At 49.7% G+C, this 21,192-nt stretch overlaps 3 protein-coding genes and 5 non-coding genes across 12 annotated transcripts in view; all 8 read right to left on the reverse strand.

The window, feature by feature from the left end:
• Positions 1-1,193: 1,193 nt before the first annotated feature.
• On the reverse strand, positions 1,194-3,826 carry RPS11 (ribosomal protein S11). Its single transcript, XM_040252284.1, has 5 exons — positions 3,584-3,826; positions 2,525-2,656; positions 2,265-2,340; positions 1,801-1,930; positions 1,194-1,375 (listed from the first exon to the last, which is right to left on the reverse strand). Exons 1-5 carry the CDS (start codon positions 3,596-3,598, stop codon positions 1,252-1,254), a joined length of 477 nt encoding a protein of 158 aa, XP_040108218.1. The 5' UTR covers positions 3,599-3,826; the 3' UTR covers positions 1,194-1,251.
• LOC120873404 lies at positions 2,043-2,129 on the reverse strand. The gene has a single exon (XR_005723472.1). It is a non-coding gene; the product is annotated as a small nucleolar RNA SNORD35 (small nucleolar RNA).
• A 5,542-nt stretch (positions 3,827-9,368) lies between the features above and the next one.
• RPL13A (ribosomal protein L13a) lies at positions 9,369-13,101 on the reverse strand. 3 transcript variants are annotated; one of them, XM_040252285.1, is made up of 8 exons: positions 12,863-13,101; positions 11,385-11,457; positions 10,932-10,997; positions 10,613-10,714; positions 10,328-10,413; positions 10,089-10,148; positions 9,674-9,796; positions 9,369-9,484 (listed from the first exon to the last, which is right to left on the reverse strand). In XM_040252285.1, exons 1-8 carry the CDS (start codon positions 12,875-12,877, stop codon positions 9,398-9,400), a joined length of 612 nt encoding a protein of 203 aa, XP_040108219.1. In that variant the 5' UTR covers positions 12,878-13,101; the 3' UTR covers positions 9,369-9,397. The 3 variants fall into 3 exon arrangements, 2 of the variants coding, with proteins under 2 accessions (XP_040108219.1, XP_040108220.1); XM_040252286.1 differs by having other exon boundaries at positions 12,728-12,894; XR_005723192.1 differs by having other exon boundaries at positions 9,674-10,148; positions 12,863-12,952.
• LOC120873403 lies at positions 9,917-10,005 on the reverse strand. Its single transcript, XR_005723471.1, has one exon. It is a non-coding gene; the product is annotated as a small nucleolar RNA SNORD35 (small nucleolar RNA).
• LOC120873399 lies at positions 10,218-10,288 on the reverse strand. Its single transcript, XR_005723469.1, has one exon. It is a non-coding gene; the product is annotated as a small nucleolar RNA SNORD34 (small nucleolar RNA).
• LOC120873397 lies at positions 10,489-10,573 on the reverse strand. The gene has a single exon (XR_005723467.1). It is a non-coding gene; the product is annotated as a small nucleolar RNA Z195/SNORD33/SNORD32 family (small nucleolar RNA).
• On the reverse strand, positions 11,257-11,340 carry LOC120873398. The gene has a single exon (XR_005723468.1). It is a non-coding gene; the product is annotated as a small nucleolar RNA Z195/SNORD33/SNORD32 family (small nucleolar RNA).
• Positions 13,102-13,921: 820 nt separating the features above from the next.
• The window catches only part of FLT3LG (fms related receptor tyrosine kinase 3 ligand), a 9,358-nt gene continuing 2,087 nt past the window's right edge, over positions 13,922-21,192 (reverse strand). Inside the window, exons 4-9 of one of the 3 annotated variants that reach the window (XM_040252287.1) lie at positions 20,755-20,808; positions 20,429-20,572; positions 19,903-20,041; positions 19,437-19,517; positions 16,287-16,474; positions 13,922-14,145 (exon numbers count right to left, since the gene is read on the reverse strand). In XM_040252287.1, the coding sequence (XP_040108221.1) occupies positions 13,939-14,145; positions 16,287-16,474; positions 19,437-19,517; positions 19,903-20,041; positions 20,429-20,572; positions 20,755-20,808 (813 nt within the window). In that variant the 3' untranslated portion in view covers positions 13,922-13,938. The remainder of the gene's footprint in view (positions 14,146-16,286; positions 16,475-19,436; positions 19,518-19,902; positions 20,042-20,428; positions 20,573-20,754; positions 20,809-21,192) is intronic. The other 2 variants (XM_040252289.1, XM_040252288.1) reach the window with 2 other exon arrangements.

Below are 21,192 nucleotides of genomic sequence, written 5' to 3' on the forward strand. Positions count from 1 at the left end.
CAACCCTTGTACCAGTGTGTGTCTTGGTCCCTGGTACAGGTACGGGGAGGCAGGGACCTGGGGATCCCAGCAGCACCAGGCCTCCGGGTTGGAGTTAACGGGGTAACTCCAGCGCCTCCCCTAAACCTAAGCCTCCATCTCTGCCCCGTTGTGGCTCAGGTGAGGGTCTCTGCTGTCTCCCTCTCCTCGGCGTTTGTCTGCACCTGCTGTCTCTGTACCTGCTTCTCCGTCTGACGTGTCCAGCAGAGGGGTGTCTCACATCTCTGTTATCAGACGCTCCCCATTTGTCTCTAGCAGAAAGACTTTCCTGCTAATAGCAACTGTTAAGCTCTAATTTCCTGAGTTTTTACCCTTGACACTCAAGGTTGCCCTGTCTGGCTGTCAGAAATCATTTGCCTTGCCCTCATTTTGCCCCATCTCCAATTTCTCCTCACCCAAAGCCACCCCATCTGGTCTGTCCTGATTCAGTCCCACCTTGAGGGACTTCCTATCCATGCAGCCGCCTGTGACCCCTCACTGCTGGCTGGCCTTGCTATGCCCCCTAGGCCATTTTCCTTACTAGGAGTTTTGGGCAAAGTAGTCACCATCATCTGATGCCTGCAGCTTAGGTACTTCCTGGGACCCTAAGCAGAGAACTTGCCCCCTCAGATGAGTTCACTCATCTGCCAACAGGCATGGTGCTCACTTAGGAGGGTCGGCGGGATATGCAGGGGGAAGGTGGGTGCCTTGCTTTCCCGTCAGAAGACAATCCCACCTTGAGTTCAAGACCTTCAACTCCGCAACAGGCAGCTTTGAACCCAAGCCCACCCAACCCACCGACGCTGACACCCAGCAAAGCCAAGAGGGCGGATATTTCTCCTTCCCCCTCCCCACAGAGACCAGAAAAGGCTCAGAGTCTAGAGAACCCAGGAACCTCCACCCTCACTCACTTCCTCCCCAGAGACTTGCGGGGGGAGCTCAACACCAGGTAGAAAGGCCTCATGTGCGCAACACCAAAAGGTAACAAAGACCAAAACAGCAGAGGAGTCAGCATCTTGACACAGGTTGCTTCACCCAGACGTGAGGGCAGGAGGCAGGGTGGGGGCCCCATCTTTATGCCCCCAGAAGATGAACACGAATCCCATCTTCCACACCAACCCCACTTAATTCCTGGGGACAACCCCGCCCTCTTGTAGGGGCAGACAGCCAGAGCCTTCCAGAGCCTGGGAAAATAACTTTATTGTGTTTGGGGCAGCAGGCAGAGGTCCAGTCTCAGAACTTCTGGAACTGCTTCTTGGTGCCGGCAGCCTTGGTGACCTTGAGGACATTGAAGCGCACGGTCTTGCTCAGGGGCCGGCACTCACCCACCGTGACGATGTCGCCGATCTGGACGTCCCTGTGGAGGGGAGCAGGGCTGGGTTAGGGGAGGCTCTGCTCTCAGCAGGCCCTAAAGGCATCTTCATGTCTCTAGGCGGAGCCTCTCAGCTTTGGCTCCTCCAAACCCCAACCAAGCTCCTATTTCCAGTTTCACCCGCCCCCAGGGAATTACTGAGCATAATGTGTAAGGCCCCAGGTTCCAGGCCATGCAGAGGATGGTCCGACCCTTCCAAGGACAGAACACCTCCATCTGTCATGTCTTTTGCAAGGCACTGGAGGCTCACAATGATGATACAGGACCCCTTTACTACCCGCCCCAACAGCTGATGACCTCCACACGGCAGCCAGGGCGTCCTGTTAACAGCCAGGTCTGGTCCCATGTCACTCACTCCTGTGCAGCCCAACCCCTCCCCCCTGCCCAGGAGGGCACCCAACCCTGCTCACCTGAAGCAAGGAGAAAGGTGCACGGACATGTTCTTGTGGCGCTTCTCGAAGCGGTTGTACTTTCGGATGTAGTGAAGGTAGTCTCGGCGGATGACGATGGTCCTCTGCATCTTCATTTTGGTCACCACGCCTGGGGGGACGGGGGGCAGTTCCTGGTCAGGCCCCACAGGGAAGGGAGCCATAGGCAGCCTGGGGTGTCCGGGAAGCAGGGGGCCGCTGAGTAGGGTTCCCAGGAAGCCCTGCTTCCAGCATCAGTTGTGCCAAGTGGCGTTCTCAGCACTGCCCAGGGTGGGCGTCTGAAGACCATTGTGAAATAGACATCAGTTGCCAAAAGTGTCCCCCTGGGGTCACCAGAAGTCTGCCAACCCCTTCCCCAACCCAGGACCCTGGAGCCTCAGTGTCCCCAGCCCTTCTTTCCTCAGACCCAGGAATCTGAACCCAAGCCCCTGGAGGTCCTCACTCACCAGACAGGATCCGCCCTCGAATGGAGACGTTCCCCGTAAAAGGGCATTTCTTGTCAATATAGGTGCCCTCGATGGCCTAAAGGGATAAGGAGGGTTAGGGAGCCCTAAATATAGTTCCTGGAAAGAACAAGGGGCGTGGCCTCTCTAAACACAGACTACAGTTCCCAGCAGCAGCCACTGTGATGCGGATAGGTCAACTCAGTTTGGGCACATGTGCAGAGACACAGGAGTCTCCTCCTTTATTCTGAGGGTGCCCGTACCTCCTTTGGAGTCTTGAAGCCCAGACCAATGTTCTTGTAGTATCGAGGGAGCTTTTCTTTGCCAGTTTCTCCAAGCAGGACCCTCTTCTTATTTTGAAAGATGGTCGGTTGCTTTTGGTACGCACGTTCTGTCTATAGAGATGAGGAGGAAGCTGGTAAGACCCGAGCAGGCATCAACCTGGCCTGGAAAGCTTCACAAAATCCCAATACCATCTTGTCGGGTATTTAACTCCCTGAACTCTGGCCACCAGCGCCAAGCGCCCCAGAATTATCTTCCAAGACACTAACCCAAATATACCTCTAATTCAGACTCAACTCTGAACCCAGGGTTACATCAGCATTTATGGTCTAAAACACCTCCTACCACCTGGAGCATTCACTCCTTAAAGCCCCAGCGATACAAAACCATGCCTCAAACACCAAAACTGTTCAGCAAAAATTATTCAAAACACAAAGACATCCAACCAGGATGCACTCCTTAACTAACATAGGCGGCTCCAGAATTAAATACCAAACTGACGGGCTCCCTGGAGTGGCCCTTAGAAGTCAGTTCTCAAAGGATTAACCCTACAGCCTAAGGCCTCCAAAAACCAATAAAAAGTACTCTGTAAATCTTGATTTTTAAAAAGACAACTTCCAAAATCCTTGAACCTTAAATTAAACCCCAAATGCGGAGCCTCCAACATTTAAGTTTAAGTGTTAGTCGCCTAGTCGTGCCCGACTCTTTGCGACCCCATGGACTGCAGCCCACCAGGCTCTTCTGTCCATGAGATTTCCCAGGCAAGAATACTGGAGTGGGTTGCCATTTCCTTCTCCAGAGGATCTTCCTGACACAGGGATCGAACCCAGGATTCCTGCACTGCAGGCAGATTATTTGCCAACCGAGCTACAAGGGAACATTTAGGAGGTGCTAATCGAGATTAACGCCAAGACAACTGCCCTCTGCCCAAATTAACCCCTGGGAAATTAACCCCCAAACTGGAGCGCGGAGTCCCGCTCTCCAGGACTCGCCCCTGAAACCCAGACCCCGCAGTGTCGGCATCAGCCCGTAGCCCATACCTGAATGTCCGCCATCTTCCCGGCTGCCTGAAAAAAGGAAGGCCGCGGCGGCGTCCGGGTTTCCTTATCGACTGCACAAGGGTTAGAGAGGAAGTGACGACAAAGGGGGGCGGGGCATACACCGTTTGGGGCGGTGCCTTGGCGAGACTCTGATTGGCGAACGGTCCTACCTAAGCACGCGATTCGCAGACAGAGCGAAAGCCGCCATGATGTTCAAGGCAGAGGGGCGGGAAGCGGCACCCTGTCTCGCGAGAGTCTTACGCCATCATTGCGCGCCAGCATGCTAGGTCACGTTGGGAAGGCGTGGCCAGCCTTAACCAGCCTATGTGATCGCGAGAGTTATCGGAAGCGGCCATGTTCCTGAGGTGAGTGAGACCGCGTGGGGTTTGCGACCTCGTGTCTGTGTCCGTGCAGGGTTTGAACGGGTTGTGGTGGCGGCCATCTTTTTGCGGGGCGCGAGACCAGAAAGTGTTAGGAACATGCACGCGCTGCGAAGCGCCATCTTTGTGAGGGACGGACACTACCCATGAACTTCTGAAGTTTAAGAAAGTCGTTTTCATTTGTGGGCCGTTTTTTCCCCAGAGAGTGGTTTCGTTGAAAATTTTAATTCAATTAAAAAAAAATAAAAAGGCCTTCTGCTAATTGTTGAGCAGCGCTGTCCAATAGTACTCCCCGCTATGATGCAAATGCTTTCTATGTGCGCTGTCCAACACACTGGTCACTGGCACTGTAAGTGGGGTGCGTGTGACTCTGAACCTCAATTTTTAATTTTATTCGATTTAAATAGCCACATGGAGCTAGTTATCTACTGCGTTAGTCAGTGCAGGTCCAAATCTGAATATCAATTTATTATTTTACAAATTTTTGGAAAGCAAAAATCTAATAGCAATTACCATGTACACAGAATTGCGCTAACACACTAAGGATGGCTCTGATAATTATTCCCATTTTGCAGGTGTGGAAACTGAGGCATAGTTGGGAATTTGGGAATTTAACCTGAGCAATATGTCTCCTGCCTTCTTAATCACCTACCTTTAAAGAAATTGAAAGACGCTTGCTCCTTGGAAAAAAAGTTATGACCAACCTAGACATCTCATTAAAAAGCAGAGACATTACTTTGCCGACAAAAGTCCGTCTTGTCAAAGCTGTGGTTTTTCAAGTAGTCATGTGTGGATGTGAGAGTTGGACTATAAAGAAAGCTGAGCGCCGAAGAATTGATGCTTTTGAACTGTGGTGTTGGAGAAGACTCATGAGAGTCCCTAGGACTGCAAGGAGATCCAACCAGTCCATCCTAAGGTGTTCATTTGAAGCACTGATATAGAAGCTGAAACTTCAATACTTTGGCCACCTTATGTGAAGAGCTGTCTCATCTGAAAAGACCCTGATGCTGGGAAAGATTGAAGGCAGGAGAAGGGGACGACAGAGGATGAGATGGTTGGATGGCATCACCGAATCCATGGACATGAGTTTGAGTAAACTCCGGAAGTTGGTGATGGACGGGGAGGCCCGGCGTGCTGCAGCCCATGGGGTCGCAAAGAGTTGGACACGACTGAGCGAATGAACTTAAATGAACTTTTAAAGAAGGAACACCAGAGTCCTTTTTACATTCACTTCGCACTTTTTGCGTACTGGGCCCCCTTCTGGCCAGTGGTGGCAACAACCCGGTGTCTTGTAACACCCTGATCTGGGCCTTGGGAGAATTCAAACTCCAGACTTTGGCCTCTTTCCTTAATTAAGTCTTGGCCTGAATTTCCCCAGCGCTCTCGCTGAGGCTTTACATTCACCAAAGACCTCAAATTTAGGCTTTTGCTAGACTGTTCCAGTTCAATGTACAAAGTTGCATTGAGTTCATAATCAATATATATAAGACTTATATGTATGTTTTATTCTGCTTCGAATTGCCTTTGAATTAATCATTTTAAAAGAAATCCTGGTACATTATTATATTTGTGTGGGTGTGTTAAATGCAATTTCTTTTACAAATAAAAGTTGGTTTCTTCAATATAAATATTTAAGTAAATATTATGTCACATTTAAGTAAAAAGTTAACTTCTTTAATGTAAATATTTAAAATATATATTCTAGGAAGTCCAAAAATAGATCCAACTCTGAGAATTTAGCATATGATGACAGGTACAATTAAAATCCCTGGGGAATATATAAACTATTCAGTAATTTTGTGTTAGGACAAGTGTGAGACCATCTGCAGATAAAGTTGGATCCCTACTTCCTACTTTATGCCAACGTAAATTTCTGGTGTGTAGGGATAAAATTTAGGTAGGTTTGAGAAATGAAGCCATGAAGAAAAGAAGCTATATATTAGAAGAAAACATGAGGGTTTGTTTTTTTTTCCACTTACAAGTCTAGTAAAGATTTTTTTAAGCACTGCATTTAGATTATACAATCTGTGCTCCTAACAAACTTCTACAGGGGTCACAAAATATTCTTTTGATTTTTTTGCAATAAAAACAAAACGGAATTATAGTTTATTTGGAATGTTGTGTTTCAGGTGTATAGCAAAGTGATTCAATTTTGCATATATATATACATTCTTTTTCATATTTTCCATTATGGTTTATCACAGGATATTGAATATAGTTCCCTGTGCTATACAGTTGATTATCCATTCTATATATAACAGTTGGCATCTGCTAATCCCAAACTCCCAATCCATCCCTCCCTCACCCTCCACATGGCAACCACAGGTTTGTTCTCTATGAAATCTATTTCTGTTTCATAGATAAGTTCACTTGTGTTCTATTTTAGAGTTCACATATAAGTGATGAATGGTTCATTTTTAATTGTCACCCTTTCAGTCCCTCTGGGATAGCATTAAGGAAGAGAGACTTTTTGTTTTAAAACCTGCTGTTATCTTCCTCCCAGTGATCTTGTAGTTGTTTTATAATTTATTTTTTTTGAAGAAAAAAGTTCTAGAGTTCTTGAATACCTTGGAAAGGATTTATATTTAGTTTTTTAAAAGGGGGAACCTGGAGTTGCTGCCTACAATATGTGCTAAACTGTGTATGAAAGTTAATGTAGAAAAAAGCCTGGAAGGAAATACATGACATTGCCCTAGTGGTTTACATCTCCAGGTGGTGAAATTAGGTATGATTTCCTGTCTGGTGTCTTAAATGCTCAATACTTTGCAAATTGCTAAGAGCAGCTGGTGAGGTTTTGATGATAAGGGAAGAGCAAATAAAAGTAATACTGTTCCACTCTGAGGGGGTGAGGGCAATTTGGAGATGTTTAGGTCCTTAGCTTCTAGGTGTTGTTGATCACAACTCAACAGTAGGAAATCCTTTTTGTATTGTGACCAAACACACTTATCTCTGTCTTACCCTCCCCTGCCTTCGTCAACTTGTCTGATTTTTAAGTCTTTAAACTCTCTCCTTTACCTTCTATAATACATTGATTTTTTAAAAATTTTCTATTCGTTAGTATTTTAAGGCTGCTTACAAACCACCACCTTGAATTTTTTGAACTGTGGTATAAACAGCCTTGGTGCTCGTTAACAAGCTTCAGCCAACTTAGTTATCACGTGAGGGCGTATTTCCCTGTCTCTGACAGATCTCGGATATTTCCTAGCATTTCACAACAGAAATGCAAACATTAGAGTACAGAAGGGTCCCCTCCTCAGTGAGCACTGAAATGCCTGTTAAAACAAGCCATTCCTCTGTGTCCAGCCCAAGGACCAGTGTGTCCAAGGTTGCTGTAGCCCAGGAGTTGAAGCTGATCTGGGACTAGAGTGCTGTTGGAGGGCGCTTTGGGCAGTTTGGTCTTCCTTGGTGGCTCAGACGGTAAGGCGTCTGTCTACAATGCAGGAGACCCATGTTCGATCCCTGAGTCAGGAAGATCTTCTGGAGAAGGAAATGGCAATCCACTCCAGTACTATTGCCTGGAAAATCCCATGGACAGAGGAGCTTGGTAGGCTACAGTCCATGGGGTCGCAGAGTTGGACACGACTGAGCGACTTTACTTCACTTCACTTTGGGCAGTTTGGGGAACGTTCCTTCTGTTGGCCCAGAGGTTCTGATTCCTTATATTTCTCCCCCAGGAATGATTAAGGCTATGCCTGGAGATTTCATTATCTTCTTTAATGGGGAATGATGAGCATCTCTTCACATGCTTATTAGCATTTTTGTATTTTGGTGAAAGCCATTTTCAAATTCTGGGCCTAAGTTTTTATTGGTTGGCTCATTGTTACTGAATTTTAAGAATTTTTCTATGTATTTAGCATTCAAGTCCTTCAAGAGACATGATTCACCAATACCTTCTCCTAGTCTGACATGTAATCTTCCAAAGTGTTTTAACATTTGGCTTAATACTTGACTGTACTGGGTCTTGGTTCCCGTTCATGGGATTTTAGATCTTTAGTTGCAGCAGGTGGGATCTAGTTCCTTGACTAGGGATGGAACCCACAGGCCTTCTGCATTCGGAGTCGTCTTAGCCACTGGACCACCCCGGAAGTCCCAATGTTGCATGTCTTTTGAAGTGACAAGTTTTACATTTTTAAGCCAGAATTAAGTGGTTTGGGCAATCTATTGTGCTGTTCTAACATAGTGTCATAAGATTTAAATTCTAGGATTTTTAGTTGGTTCTGGAGGCGGCTCTACTGGAGAGCAGGAGCCCCCAGGAGGAGCAGGGACACCACCCATTTGCAAAATGATTCTGAGAAAACTTGAGCTACTGCCTTGGACATTTTGGAGACTAAGCAGGATAGAATGGCAGTGTGGAAGTTATTATCTGCTCAGTGAACCCACACACACCAAGTACTGCCCACCAGTCTCAAAGGGCAGCAGGAATCTAGCTTTCCTGACCCCTCTGGGTGTCATCAGCGCTGACACCAGACTGCACAGAACCGGGGGCCCACCTGGGTGTTGAGAAGTGACCAAGGGCTAGGTACCTTGACCCTTTCAGGGACTCATCCTGGCAGATCTAACAGGTCTAATCTTAAAAAAAAAAAAACCAAACAAACCTCACTTCTCTAATACCTCATCACCTATTTCTCTGCATTACAGCCTGACAAGCCCACATGCCCCAATCAATGACTTATTTTAGGGAAGAGTGGCCAATTCCATACTTTGCAGCTGAATTAGCGAGACAATTTTATGTAAAATGGGCAACACCCGGCTCTACAGGCCATAAATACCCACAAACCCACAGGCATCTCAAATTCCTTGGCATGTAAAATCTCTACCAAGGTCAACTCTTCCATGAAAGGCAGTTTCTGATCCACCTGTGTAAAGAGCACAGCCAGTCTTATTCTCCAAGTCCCCCGTCAGCCGAGAGCCTTGCTCCCCTGGGCCTGCCTCTACAGCAGACACACACTGCAAAGACGCCACATTTCTTTAAAAAAATAATTTATTGGTTTTGGATCACAAAATATAGGGAAGACACAAGGGCGATGCCTGTGACCCCTTGGCTGAAACTTCTCTTCCAGAGACACTTTTTGGGCATTCTCTCACATCCTAACAGCTGCAGAGTATAGTATCCGACCACGTGGGAAGCATGAACAGACTCCCTTAAGTCATGCGAATCCCTTCCAATAGTCTTCCAGCTCACTTCTGCCAATATTGCAACTGGACTGGCTGTTCCAACTGTTCGTCTTAAAAGTCTCACGAACAAAGAGGCTGCAGACCAGCGATGCCTGCACAGCCCCTGGGCCTGCCTACACTGACTAACGCCCCTCGGCTATACCCCGTCTGCCTGTGGCACCTGCATGGCAGCCCCTGGGGGCCCCCACATCCTAGGGTGGCGATGGAGGAAGGGCAGGCCAGGCCAAGCATGAAGAATAAACAGTCAATTTTATTTGGCTCAGACTAGGAATCCGTGAGTCTTGAGGACCTCTGTGAATTTGCCAATTTTCTTCTCGATGTTCTTTTCAGCCTGCTTCCGTAGCCTCTGTGGGGCCAAGATGACAAATAGTGATCAGTGGCTGCTCCCTGGGACTGTGCTCTTCCCAGGGACCCAATCCCACTCCCCATACCCACAGTGGGCCTCAGGCAGAGACTTCCAAAGCCCTAACAAACAGGTGAGAGTTGCCAGCTGCCCGGGGATGTGGCGCCCCTCCAGTACTAATCCCACCCTCACCATGAGCTGCTTCTTTTTCCGGTAGTGGATCTTGGCTTTCTCCTTTCTCTTCTCCTCCAGGGTGGCTGTTACTGCCTGGTACTTCCAGCCAACCTCATGAGCCAGGCGCCCTAAGTAGGCAAACTAGAGGGGAGGGAAAAGAAACGAAGCTGTTAGAAAAGGAGGCCAGGATGACTAGGGGAGGGGCGTTAACATCCTGTCCTAGAGCCTTCCAGCTAGTCAGGGAAGCCATGCTCCCTGTTCCTCCTGGCATCAGCTGAGCCATTGGCGTTTTCGGCACTGCCCACAGTGGCATCCGCAGACCATCGTGAGAAAAAAAAACATCATCTGCCAGTCCTAGGGCCCTCAGCGCACCCACCCTCCCAGGAAACCTAAGAATCCCAAGGGTATCACTCAGCAAGATCTGGAGGCTCACCTTGCGAGTAGGCTTCAGACGCACAACCTTGAGGGCAGCAGGAACCACCATTCGCTTTTTCTGTTAGAGAAGGAGAGGGGCTTAGAGACCTGGAGTGAGGGACAGACAGGGAAGAAGGCTGGCTGGGGCAGGTGTCTCAGCCGGTGCTCTTTTCACAGAGATCAAACAATGTAGGTAATTGCAGAACATCACCGACGCCAGCCACAGGGATACTGTCGAGGGTGCTGGGTCCTGCTCACCTTGTCATAGGGCGGTGGGATCCCATCAAACACCTTGAGGCGCTCCAGAGCAGCCTGGCCCCGCTTGGTCTTGTGGGGCAGCATGCCTGTGGACAGAGGACAGCAGGCCTGCTCAGTGGGGCGCATGGGGGAGCCGCTGTGCCGCCCAGGCAGGCAGGCAGGTGGCCTCAGATGGTAGTGCATGTGGGGTCATCTCATAGCCGGGAAACTCGAACACGAGTGGGAGAAGTCTTCATCACTGGCCACCCGCCCCCGCAGCACCTGCGGTCCCCGGGCCCAGCTCACCGCGCACTGTCCGCCAGAAGATGCGGCTGGGGGCTCGGAAGTGGTAGGGGCCACGGGAAGGGTTGGTGTTCATCCGCTTGCGGAGAAAGGCCAGGTATTTCACTGGGAAGAAGGAGAGCGTGTAAGGCCTCTTAGTCCCCAGCCAGGTAGTAACTCCTTCCAACGCCAAGACCTCACTTCTGAGGGCCTGCTAGGGAACTCAGACTTGCACCTCCCACCACGGGGGGGGGGGGGGGGGGCAGTCTGCTTTCCAAGTCTGTGAAGCCTGAGCCCCACACAGGTCCACCCTCCCCAACCCTCCTCCCAGGCCCTAACTCACATTTATTTCTGTAGAAATTGCCAGAAATGTTGATGCCCTCACAGCGCACAACCACAACCTTCCGGCCTAGAGGGAATGGAAAATGGAACAATCAAGGAGGGCAAAGGTCAGGAAGCCAGGTGCCCAGTTATTGCCCAGAAAGGAGACCCCAGCCCTGCCTAAAACTGGCCCCTGTGCACAAACACACCAGAAGACACCAGAATCTCCTGCCCCAAGTCACAGAGCGCTAACTGGTGGAACTGGTCTCATGCTAAAGTTCAATTTGTTACTCTAACAAAACACGTTTTGAATTCAGAGCCCCTGACCCGGGACGGGAGGATGCTGGCAGGTCTCAGAGCGGTGCATGGGGTTGATCTCAAGGTCGTGAGACTCAAACGAAAGATGGTGATTTTTGCTCATCACTGACCTGCGAGCTCATGTCTGGTGGGAGCTGTGGGCAGTGGGCAGACTTACCCAGAAGCACCTGCTTGGCCACAATGGCTGCCAGGCGGCCCAGGAGATGGCCTCGGCCATCAAGCACCAGGACCTGTTGGAGACAGGTTGAAGAGCTCAGAAAGGCTCAGAGGCACCCACAACTTTCACTGCCCACCTCAACCAATTACTCCTCTCCATTAGTTCACTTACCTCCCAGAATGCCTGCTAACCAGATATCAGACCCAAAACTAGAACTTAAGGCTCACTTTAGAGATAGCCAAGAAAGCAAATGACTGACTCAGAATTTCAGCAAGCGGGTAAGACACAAAATAAACCAATCCCTCACATTTCAGCTGCTTCAAGGGCAGGCATCTTTATGCTCAGATTATGTTCCATGGTCAGAGAATAAGTTACAATCTGAATCAACACTGATCACCCAGTTAGAGGAACCAGTCATCTGAACGCACCCTGTAGAACCTGGACAGAATCTGATCCTGTTCTGATCTCAAAGGTAGCTTTCTAGTGTGAGTATCAAAGCAAACAGGTTCAGAGCCAGTGAAGCTAAGTACGGTAGTCAAAAACCCAAGCTTGCTCTGGTACTGACTAGCTCTGCATCCTTAGGCAAGCTTTAACAGCTCAAATACTAATCTAATCCTTGGCTTCTTTTCAGAAGTTCCAGCTCTTACAAAGTGTATGTTATGTGAACGCATGGACCCATGTTCAGAGAGCTCTACCACTTCCCTGGTTTCAAACTTAATTTTCCTTCCTGAACCATTCACTCCATCACATGTTCACCCCTTCCAGAGCCACTCCCTCCCTTTATCAGGAATAGGTTACACAAGGAGTTGGAGAAGAGTCAGTGGTAAGCTTCTACCTTCCTTGAGGGCCTCTAGCTGGTTAAGCAATTAAGACTGTTTCAAGGATCTGGAACATTTCATTCAGTCCAGTTGCTAGCACTGGCACTTTTAGACTCCATCTAACCACGAAGCATAGCAATTTGTGCCTGCCCCATATGCAAGAGATCTCCCAACCTACAGCAAAGGTTTCGTGCCAAATTACCCCCAACTGCAGGGGAACCCTGATGCACACTTTCACGTGGCCGAAGCAACCGGCGCCTGGGCAAGGCGGAAATACCCTCCATTTTGGCCTACCCCCGGCTTCTCACCGTGCCCAGGTGGCGTAGCCGCCTTCAGCGTGCTTTCCCATTGCTGGGGACACACCGGTTTAATTCCGCCAAGATCTAGATAAATGAGGCCTAATTTTAAAATAACTCTTGTGTAGGAAGCCCCGATGACTGCCCCTCGAGGGAAAAATGATGCCGCATTCTTAGCCAGCCCAGAGCCCAAAAAATGCCTTATATTCCCGTTTTGGATTTCTCTTACCCCGAAAGCTTTCTGCTTTGCTCAGTTATCGTCCTTAAGTTCCACAGCACACTTATGAGAGAAAAGAGGTCCAACCCCGGTCCGGCCCGGACCCCACCCGGCCCCACGCCGCCCCGGCCCGCGCGGAGCCTGTACCTGCCCCTCCGCCATCTTCGGCAGCCGCCTGGGAAAGAAGGAACCCTAGACGCAGGGTTTCTTATCCCTTGAAACAGGGGCGGAAGAAGTGACGCAACACGGCCGCTTTCTGTCTTCTCATTGGCCAGAGTGTCAGGCGCGTGCGCAGAAATGCCCCACTGGGAGGCGGGTCATCTTCTGACTGTCCAATCAGTATCGTTCCCATCGAGCCTAGGCGGCCATGGCTGAGCCGGGCGAGATCACGTGGGGTAGGGGGCGGTGCTCTTCAGCCTCCGCGGCAGTATTCTTGAGGGGCTGGTAAGCCTCGCGTGAGTTGCTCGCTGGCTTGCTGATGGGCGGGGCCGGGAATTCTGAAGGAGAGGCGGTTACCCCCTGAAGGGATGTCGCGCTGCAGGGCACGTGGTGGCCTGCAGGGGGCCAGGAGGGCTAGCCCTTCAGCGCTCCGCCAAGGCTTAGAGATCTGAATTCCAGTGCCTGTCTGACTTGTGATCTGACTAAATCCCTAGCCGTGTATGGGCTTCAGTGTCCCCACCTAGTAAACAGGTGGAGATAGTCTTCCGCTTGAGAGCTGACGAATGAAAGAATGACTTCTAGATGCCCGAGTGTTCCCCAAAGGAGCTTCTCACTTTCTGGATTTTCTGGATAAAGTCTTTGCCTTGAAAGTGTCCCTTGACTGGGATGCCGTCCCCCCACCTCCGCCCCCACACCCTTTTCTAAAATCTGGTTTGAGTCCTTCCCTTTAGAGAACCTCCCTGATATCGCTCAGGCTGGCTCAGGTACCGCCTGGGGGATCTCACAGTGCCTACGCCACCTCCATTAGAGCGTGTGTAATCGGGGACTGGGGCTCTCTCTCCCCTCTGGCCCAGGAATCCTGAGAGGGCGGGGACTGGTTCCGATTCACATCTGGGTCCCAGTATTGCCCTCTTCTGGCCCTGGGCCCCAGGAGGACTCAGAAAATAGGTATTGAATGAAACATTGCATTAACTGAAAAACCAAACCCGAACCCAAACGGCCCCATACACACACCTTGTCCCATCCACAGACAAACCTGGCCAGAGCTGGTAGAAAATGATGATTTATATACAATTTCCTGGGGACAAGGGCTTTGTACAAAGGGGAGAAGGGAGAGCCGATGGTGGGTGCTGGCGTTGCCTCCATCCCGGGGGGACAGTGACAGGAGCAGTGTGGCCAGGGAAAGGACCAGGTTCTAGCTGACTTCCTCCAAGTTCCGACTCTGTGTCCGCTGGCAGGTGACTGCTCTCTCTGGGCCTCAGTGTCCTCCGCTGTAAAAGGGGATGATAGATGACTCACTGGGCTGTTTGAGGTTCCATGGACAGAGGAGGGGAAAGTAGGAAGCTCAGGGTACAAGCTCAAGAACAGACTCAATACTCAAAAACAACTCCATTCACCGTGAGCACTCACTATGTGTTTGGGCATTGCTGTCAAAGAAAACTTCGCGCAATGATAAACACGTTTTAGATCTGTGCTTTCCAAGATAGCCCTTGAGACCAGCCCCATGTGAAAACTGGGCATTCCTATTGTGACCAGCAAAACTGAGGAACTTAGTTTTTCATTTCATCTAATTTAAGCTTCAACTAATAGTGTGGTTATTGGGAGCGTGGGAAAACAGGGTATGAAAAGGGACAAGGATAAGAGGACAATTTCTCAATCGAAAATTGTATCTCAAAACCAAAAAGTAATAAAAAGTACTGTCCAAAACAAATGCCAAAATGAAAAAAATCATTGAATTCAGAAACTGTTCCTTGATCCAATTATTGGAAAACTTCTGTAGGTTTCAAAGAACTTGAGTATAGGAATCTACTTATGCAACTGTAAGTTTCATGGAATCTTAATATAGATCAAGTATTTCTAATAAAAGTTTCTCATATGAATTGAGATGTGCTGTGAGCATCACATTACACATTGATTGGATTCTGAAAACTTGGTATGGAAACAAGAATGTAAAAATATCTCAAAATATCTCAATAATTTTTAAAGTATTGACTGCATGTTGAGATGACAAGATTTTGGATACACGGTGAAATAACATAAATTCTTTAAGGTAACTTGTTTGTTTTTACTTTTTAAAAGATGCACTGGCACAATGTGGTAAATCAGCTATACTTCAATTAAAAATTAAAAAAAAATATGCAGCTACTAGAAAATTTAAAGTCACATGTGTGGCTTGTATTCTGTTTCCTATGGACAGTAAGTATTGCTCTAGGGGGTTTTTCGTGGTCCTTTCACTTAACCTCCTGACAATTCTAGCGTAAAGGATGATTATGAGTTTCTTGTACAGATAAGGAAACTGAGGCAGAGGAGTGAAAGGCACAGATGCTGGAATCAGAGGGCCCAGAGTCCAGTCTTGGCTGTCACTCAGGAGCTGTGTGACTTTCAGCAAATGATTTACCTCTCTGAGCCTCGGTTTCCGCCAAGGGGAAATGGGGAAGATAATGGCCACCAGTTTCTCAATTAAGCGAGTTTATTTGTAAAAAGCTTCAGTACAAGGCCGGAGGCACTGAGGCACTCAACAGGTGAGCAATTGCTGCCAAATGTTTCCTTTGGGCGCTTGGGGAACCCACAGGCCCCTCCCTGCCTTTCTCCCTCAGGGTACCACCTACAACCCCCAAACCGGTTCCCAGGTTCACCTCAGGGGCTTCTTGCTTCCCCGGGGTAGGAAGTCCCAGCTTCCCTTCCTTACCTTTGAGGTAAGGAAGATGTTACCTCAAACAGCTTCCAGTGCCTTTTTTTTTTTTCACCCCACCCCCAGACTGGACAAAGTTGCTAGAATAACCTGAGCTTTTTCATACCTGGAGGGCTTTGCAGAGCCTGCTCCTGGAGGCGGCTCTCTGCTGGCTTGCAGACTCCTATATCCAAATACCTCCCCGCCTGCTGAGCTTCACTGTCTTTCCAGAACGCCTAGTGCCGGACTGTTCCTCCTCCTCCCAGGTTCCCCACTGGGCCAGACCCAGCGTCCTCTGCCTGTGCCCCTCCCCTTCCCTGCTTGCCCCCGGCCCCCGACCCCGCCAAGTCTGTCACTCTCCAGCCCTGTCCCTTCTGACCCCTGACTCTGCCTGTCCCCTCCTCTCCACCCTGTGGTCCTGTCCCGGCCCCTGCTCAGACCTTGTCCTCTCTTCCTGGACCCTCACCCAGCCTCCAGTCTGTCTTCCCAGTCTGTCGCCCTCCATGGTCCCAGAGGGGTTTTCTTACATCCAGAGCTAACCCACCGCTTCCCTGCTCCCACTCTGTCATCCCCCACCCCCATGGCCCTCACATCAACACCAAGTCCAGGGTCCTCCAGGAGCCGCAGGAGCAGAGCATCCTGGGGATGGGAGGAGCAGGGTACCTTGTCGCCCATGGAATCCGCCACCTCTGGTCACCCCCTGGACCCTCTCCACCCGCTCTGCGCACCCCGCTGGCTCACCCTCTCCCCAGGGTAAGGTGTCCTCTGTCTCCTCCTCCACCGGCACAGGCACCAGGCAGCGGCCAGCAGCAGGAGGGCCACCGGCAGCAGCAGCAGCAGCAAGAGGAGTAGAAGAGGGGACTGAGGGGCAGGCAGGGACGTGGCTCCCAAGGCCCCAGGACTCCTTGGGGGCAGCAGAGTCGGGGAGTCTGCCAGGAGAGAGGTCAGGTGACTGAGAAGTAGGGCCAGGCCAGGGAAGGGAAAAAATGGCCTGCCTGGTGCTGGCTGTGTGACCTGGGGGAGGGGGTGGGGGTAGGCTGTGCACTTCTCTGGGCATCAGTCGCCTCATCCATAAAGTGGGTATAATTATTATACCAACTTCATAAGGTTGTCACAAAGATTAAATGAGTGAATATACCGAAAGTGCTTAGAACAGTGCCTAGCATGTAGTAAAGTTGCATTTTATTGATTTTTTTAAAGTCACTAATAGGACTTCCCTCCTGGTCCAGTGGTTAAAAATCCACCTGCCCATGCAGAGGACATGGGTTTCATCCCTGGTCTGGGAAGATTCCACATGCCACAGGGCAACTAAGCCCCTGGGCACAACTGCTTGACCCATGCGATAAAGCCCGTGCTCCAGAACAAGAGAAATCACTGAAATGAGAAGCCTGCACGCCAAAATTAGAGAGTAGCCCCACAACGAGGGCAGCAACGAAAACCCAGCGCAGCCAAAAATATATTTAAAAAATAGTCACTAATAACTTTTTAAAATTGGTATGCTTGTTTACTTGTTTAACCAGACTTTATAAATTTTTTAAAAATATTTTAATTTATTATTTACTTTTTATTTATTTGTTTATTGACTGGGTGGCATTTGGGATCTTACTTCTCCAGCCAGGGATCAAACTTGTGCTGCTTGCATTGGAAGCTCGGAGTCTTAACCACTGGACTGCCAGGGAAGTCCCAAGAATTCTTTATTTCAAATATATCATTTTACTTGTTTTGGCCTTGAGCCATGAAGGATATTAATTCCCTGACCAGACCAGGGATTGAAACTAGGCCCCCAGCAGTGGAGGGGCAGAGTCCTAATCATTGGACCACCGGGAAATTTCCTGCATTTTATAATTGGACAAACATGTGTCTAGTGCTTACCTATTGGTTTATATATTCATTTTCTTCCCCCAGTAGTCTGTGAGCTCCAGGAGGGTGACAGGAGACATTGCCAGAACCTAGTACTTCTTGTTGTTGCTGTTTAGTCACCAAGTCATGTCCGAGTCTTTGCGACCCCAAGGACTGTAGCCCACCAGGCACCTCTGTCCATGGGGTTTCCCAGGCAAAAATACCGGAGTGGGTTGCCATTTCCTTCTCCAGGCACCAGGGATCAAACCCCAAATCTCCTGCATCGGCAGGCAGATTCTTTAAGGCTGAGCCATCAGGGAAGCCTAAATAGTTTAATTTACATAAATTAAATATCTGAGTGAATGGACAGATAATAGAACAATGAAAGATACACTGTATGAAGCCATGATGGCTCACAAGGCCCCATTTGAGCTGGCCCCCTTTATTCCCTCTGTACCCTCACTCCACACCTTTTCCCCTTTGCTTACTTGGCCTCAGCCACTCGGGCTCCTTCTTGATTCCTTAAACAGGGAGGCAGGTTTCTGCCTCAGGACCTTTGCACTACCTGTTCCCCTGTTTGCAACTTTCGGTGACTTTCCAGCCGACCACTTCAAGCCATGATTCCACCACCCCGTTTTAATGGGCCTGCATAGGACTCATTACACTCAGACACTTTCCTGTTTATTTATATGTTTACATGTTTATCATGTCTCCCTGATCAGCAGGTTAGTGCCCCATGGACACAAACTTGGTCTTGTTCTGTGCTGTGTCTCCAATGCCAAGCATCAAGGAAATGGTTAGTAAAACTTAGTTGAAAAAGAAAAAAAAACTTAGTTGAATGGATGATTAGTGATGCATGTAAATATGAACAGCAAACAGTGGGTAAGTGGTGAAGAATTCACCTTAACATGCAGAGGATGCTGGTTCCATCCCTGGTCAGGGAACTAAGATCTCACACGTCAAGGGACAACTAAGCCTGCACACCAACCGAAAGCCCATGTACTGCAGTGAAGACCAGTACAGTGCCACACACACACACACACACACCTTTTTTTAAAAAAGGAGGACTTCCCTGGTGGTGCGATAGATAAGAATCTGTCCGCTAATGCAGGTTCAGTATATGCTGCAGGGCAACCAAGTCTGTGTGCCAAGACTACTGCAGCCCTCCGGCCTAGAGTCTGTGCTCCCCAACAAGAGAAGCCACCACAATGAGATGCTCACACACCACAAGGAAGAGGAGCTCCCGCTTGCAGCAACCAGAGGAAGCCTGCGCACAGTAACAAAGACCCAGAGCAGCCAAAAGTAAATAAATAAAATTATTTTTAAAAGGGCTCTTTGTGATTGAAATAATTATCTTAAAAATTATAAAACTATGAGAATTAAATTCAATAGCATTACTGGTTGCCAGGGGATAGAGGTGGGAGTTTTGGGATGGGGATCAAGTTACACAAACTCAGGGATTTCTCTGGCAGTCTGGTCCAGTGGTTCAGATTCCTAGCCCCTATTGCAGAAGGCATGGGTCCCATCCCTGGGTGAGGAACTAAGATCCTACAAGCCGTGTGGTACAGCCGGGAAAAAAAAAATTTTTTTTTTCATATGATGCAATTCTAATCCCTAGTACCTCAGAATGTGACCTTATTTGGAGATCAGGTCTTCAAAGATGTGATCAAGTTAAAATGAGATGGTTAGTGGTGGCCCTAATCCAATATGACTGGTGTCCTTATAAGAAGGAGAGATCTAGACACAGAGATAGGCATGGGGGAGAGCACCACGAGCATGAAATTGGCCATCTACAAGCCAAGGGAGACAACCGAAACAGATCCTTCCCTCACAGCCCTCAGAAAGAGCCAGTCCTGCTGACTCCTCAGTTATAAGAGGATGCACTTCTGCACTTTAAATCACCTGGTTGGTGGTACCTTGTTACAGCAGCTAATACACACTACTTACTACACACACATGCGTGCCTGCAGTTATGCACACATAACTGATAAACTCTGAATAAACTCTGTGGATTGCACTCACGTCAATTTCTTGTGCTGTAATTAACATTACCAAGCAAAATGTACCACTGGGGAGGCTGGGTAAAGGGTGTCCGGGACTTTCCTGTACGTTTCCTTGCCCCTTTCTGTGAATCTGTAATTATTCCAATGTAAAAAAGTTTTAAAAATAAACCCACCTATAACATACTAAAAAATAACAAACATTAAGAATCCTGAAAAATAAGTTAATTTACCTTTTTTTTTTTTTTTACCTTTTTAAACAGGTCTATAAGAAATTTTACACTCAAACATGTGACTCTCATTCTGTTTCTATAGGATAGAGTTGCCTCAGAGAAACAGGCAAGGCTGGTTACTCCCTTCTCAGAGATAAGTAAACTGAGGCCCAGAGGGGGATGAGCTTGGGGAAACAGGCCCAAAGTCACACAGTCTATGGGAGCCCTGAGTGGAATGGGTGAGGGGCTGTAAAGTGGGAGAGGAGTGGGTGGGGCGGTGGGCTTGGGGGCGGTGGGAGGCTTTACCCGGCTGACACTGCAGTTCCAGGCACCGGGAGAAATTCCGGTGGGTGATCCAGGGCTTCAAGGCCTCGAGCTGCTGGGAAGTGTCCTGCAGGAGGTGGGAGATGTTGGCCTGGACGAAGCGAAGACAGCTGGGAAGGGGCTGGGGGCAGGGGAGGGAGACGTCACCACGGCATCACCCCCAGCGTCACCTCAGGTCAAGGGTGAGGCCTGGGTCTCATGGAGAGTCTGGACCCTTGCTCTCCCTGGTTGCTAGCAACCGGGCCCAGTCAGACCTGGATCAGGAGGGTCCCTTGATTTAGGGTCCCCTCCTTCTCTCTGTTGCTAGGGGTAAGAACCCTTTAGCAACATCCTTCAACAGGGCCTGAGAAATGAGCAGAATTGATGCCAGGTCTGAGGTTCCAGCTCCACCTCCCTCGGGATGCTCCCAGTCAAGGGGAAACCTCCAGTAAGGTCTAGCAGACTTTTGCTGCCAATCCCTAGGAAAGCATCAGGCTCTCCGCACTTGTCCCCCAATTTCAGGGCTGACCTGGAAGGCACATGAGGTGACAAAGTGTATCTCGGTGTTGACATCCTCCAGCAGTTTCTCCATCTCCGACCCAGCCACGGTCTTGAGCCGTCCCATCCAGCGCTGGGCCAGGACCAGACGCCAGAACGCCCCGCAGAGCTTGTCCTGGGGGAAGACCACCCAGGCTCTGGGTCCCGCGGGTGGGCGGAGGGGGCTGGGGGCCAGGATTCCTGGGTCCCGGGGGAGGGGTGGCCTGGTGGGCACACTAGCCTGGCCCCTAAGGGGGCGGTGAATCTTGAATCTCTCTTTCCCACCTCCATCCTGGGCCCCTCCCGTCTGTGACTCACGTCCTGCAGGTTGGAGGCAACAGTGACGGGGTAATCTTGAAGCAGGTACTTGGACTGCGGGAGAAAACGGGGTCAGGCCTGCGCAGACAGGAGGAAACAAACTATGGGGACCCAGAGGGAGGGGGTGGGGACCCAGAGGGAGGGGGCGGGGACTCGGAGAGAAGGGGACAGGGACCCAGAGTGAGGGGGCAGGGACCTAGAGTGAGAGGACGGGGACCCAGAGAGAGGGGGCGGGGACCCAGGGAGATGTGGCGGGGACCCAGGGGAGAGAAGGTGGGGACCCAGAAAGATGGGGCGGTGACCCAGAGACAGCGGCGGGAAACCCAGGGAGAGGGGGCGGGGACCTAGAGTGAGGGGACGGGGACCCAGAGAGAAGGGGACGGGGACCCAGATAGAAGGGGGCGGAGACCCAGGGAGAGGGGGCGGGGACCTGAAGTG

Source organism: Oryx dammah, unplaced genomic scaffold (assembly GCF_014754425.2).
Source record: "Oryx dammah isolate SB20612 unplaced genomic scaffold, SCBI_Odam_1.1 HiC_scaffold_13, whole genome shotgun sequence".
NCBI lineage: Eukaryota > Metazoa > Chordata > Mammalia > Artiodactyla > Bovidae > Oryx > Oryx dammah.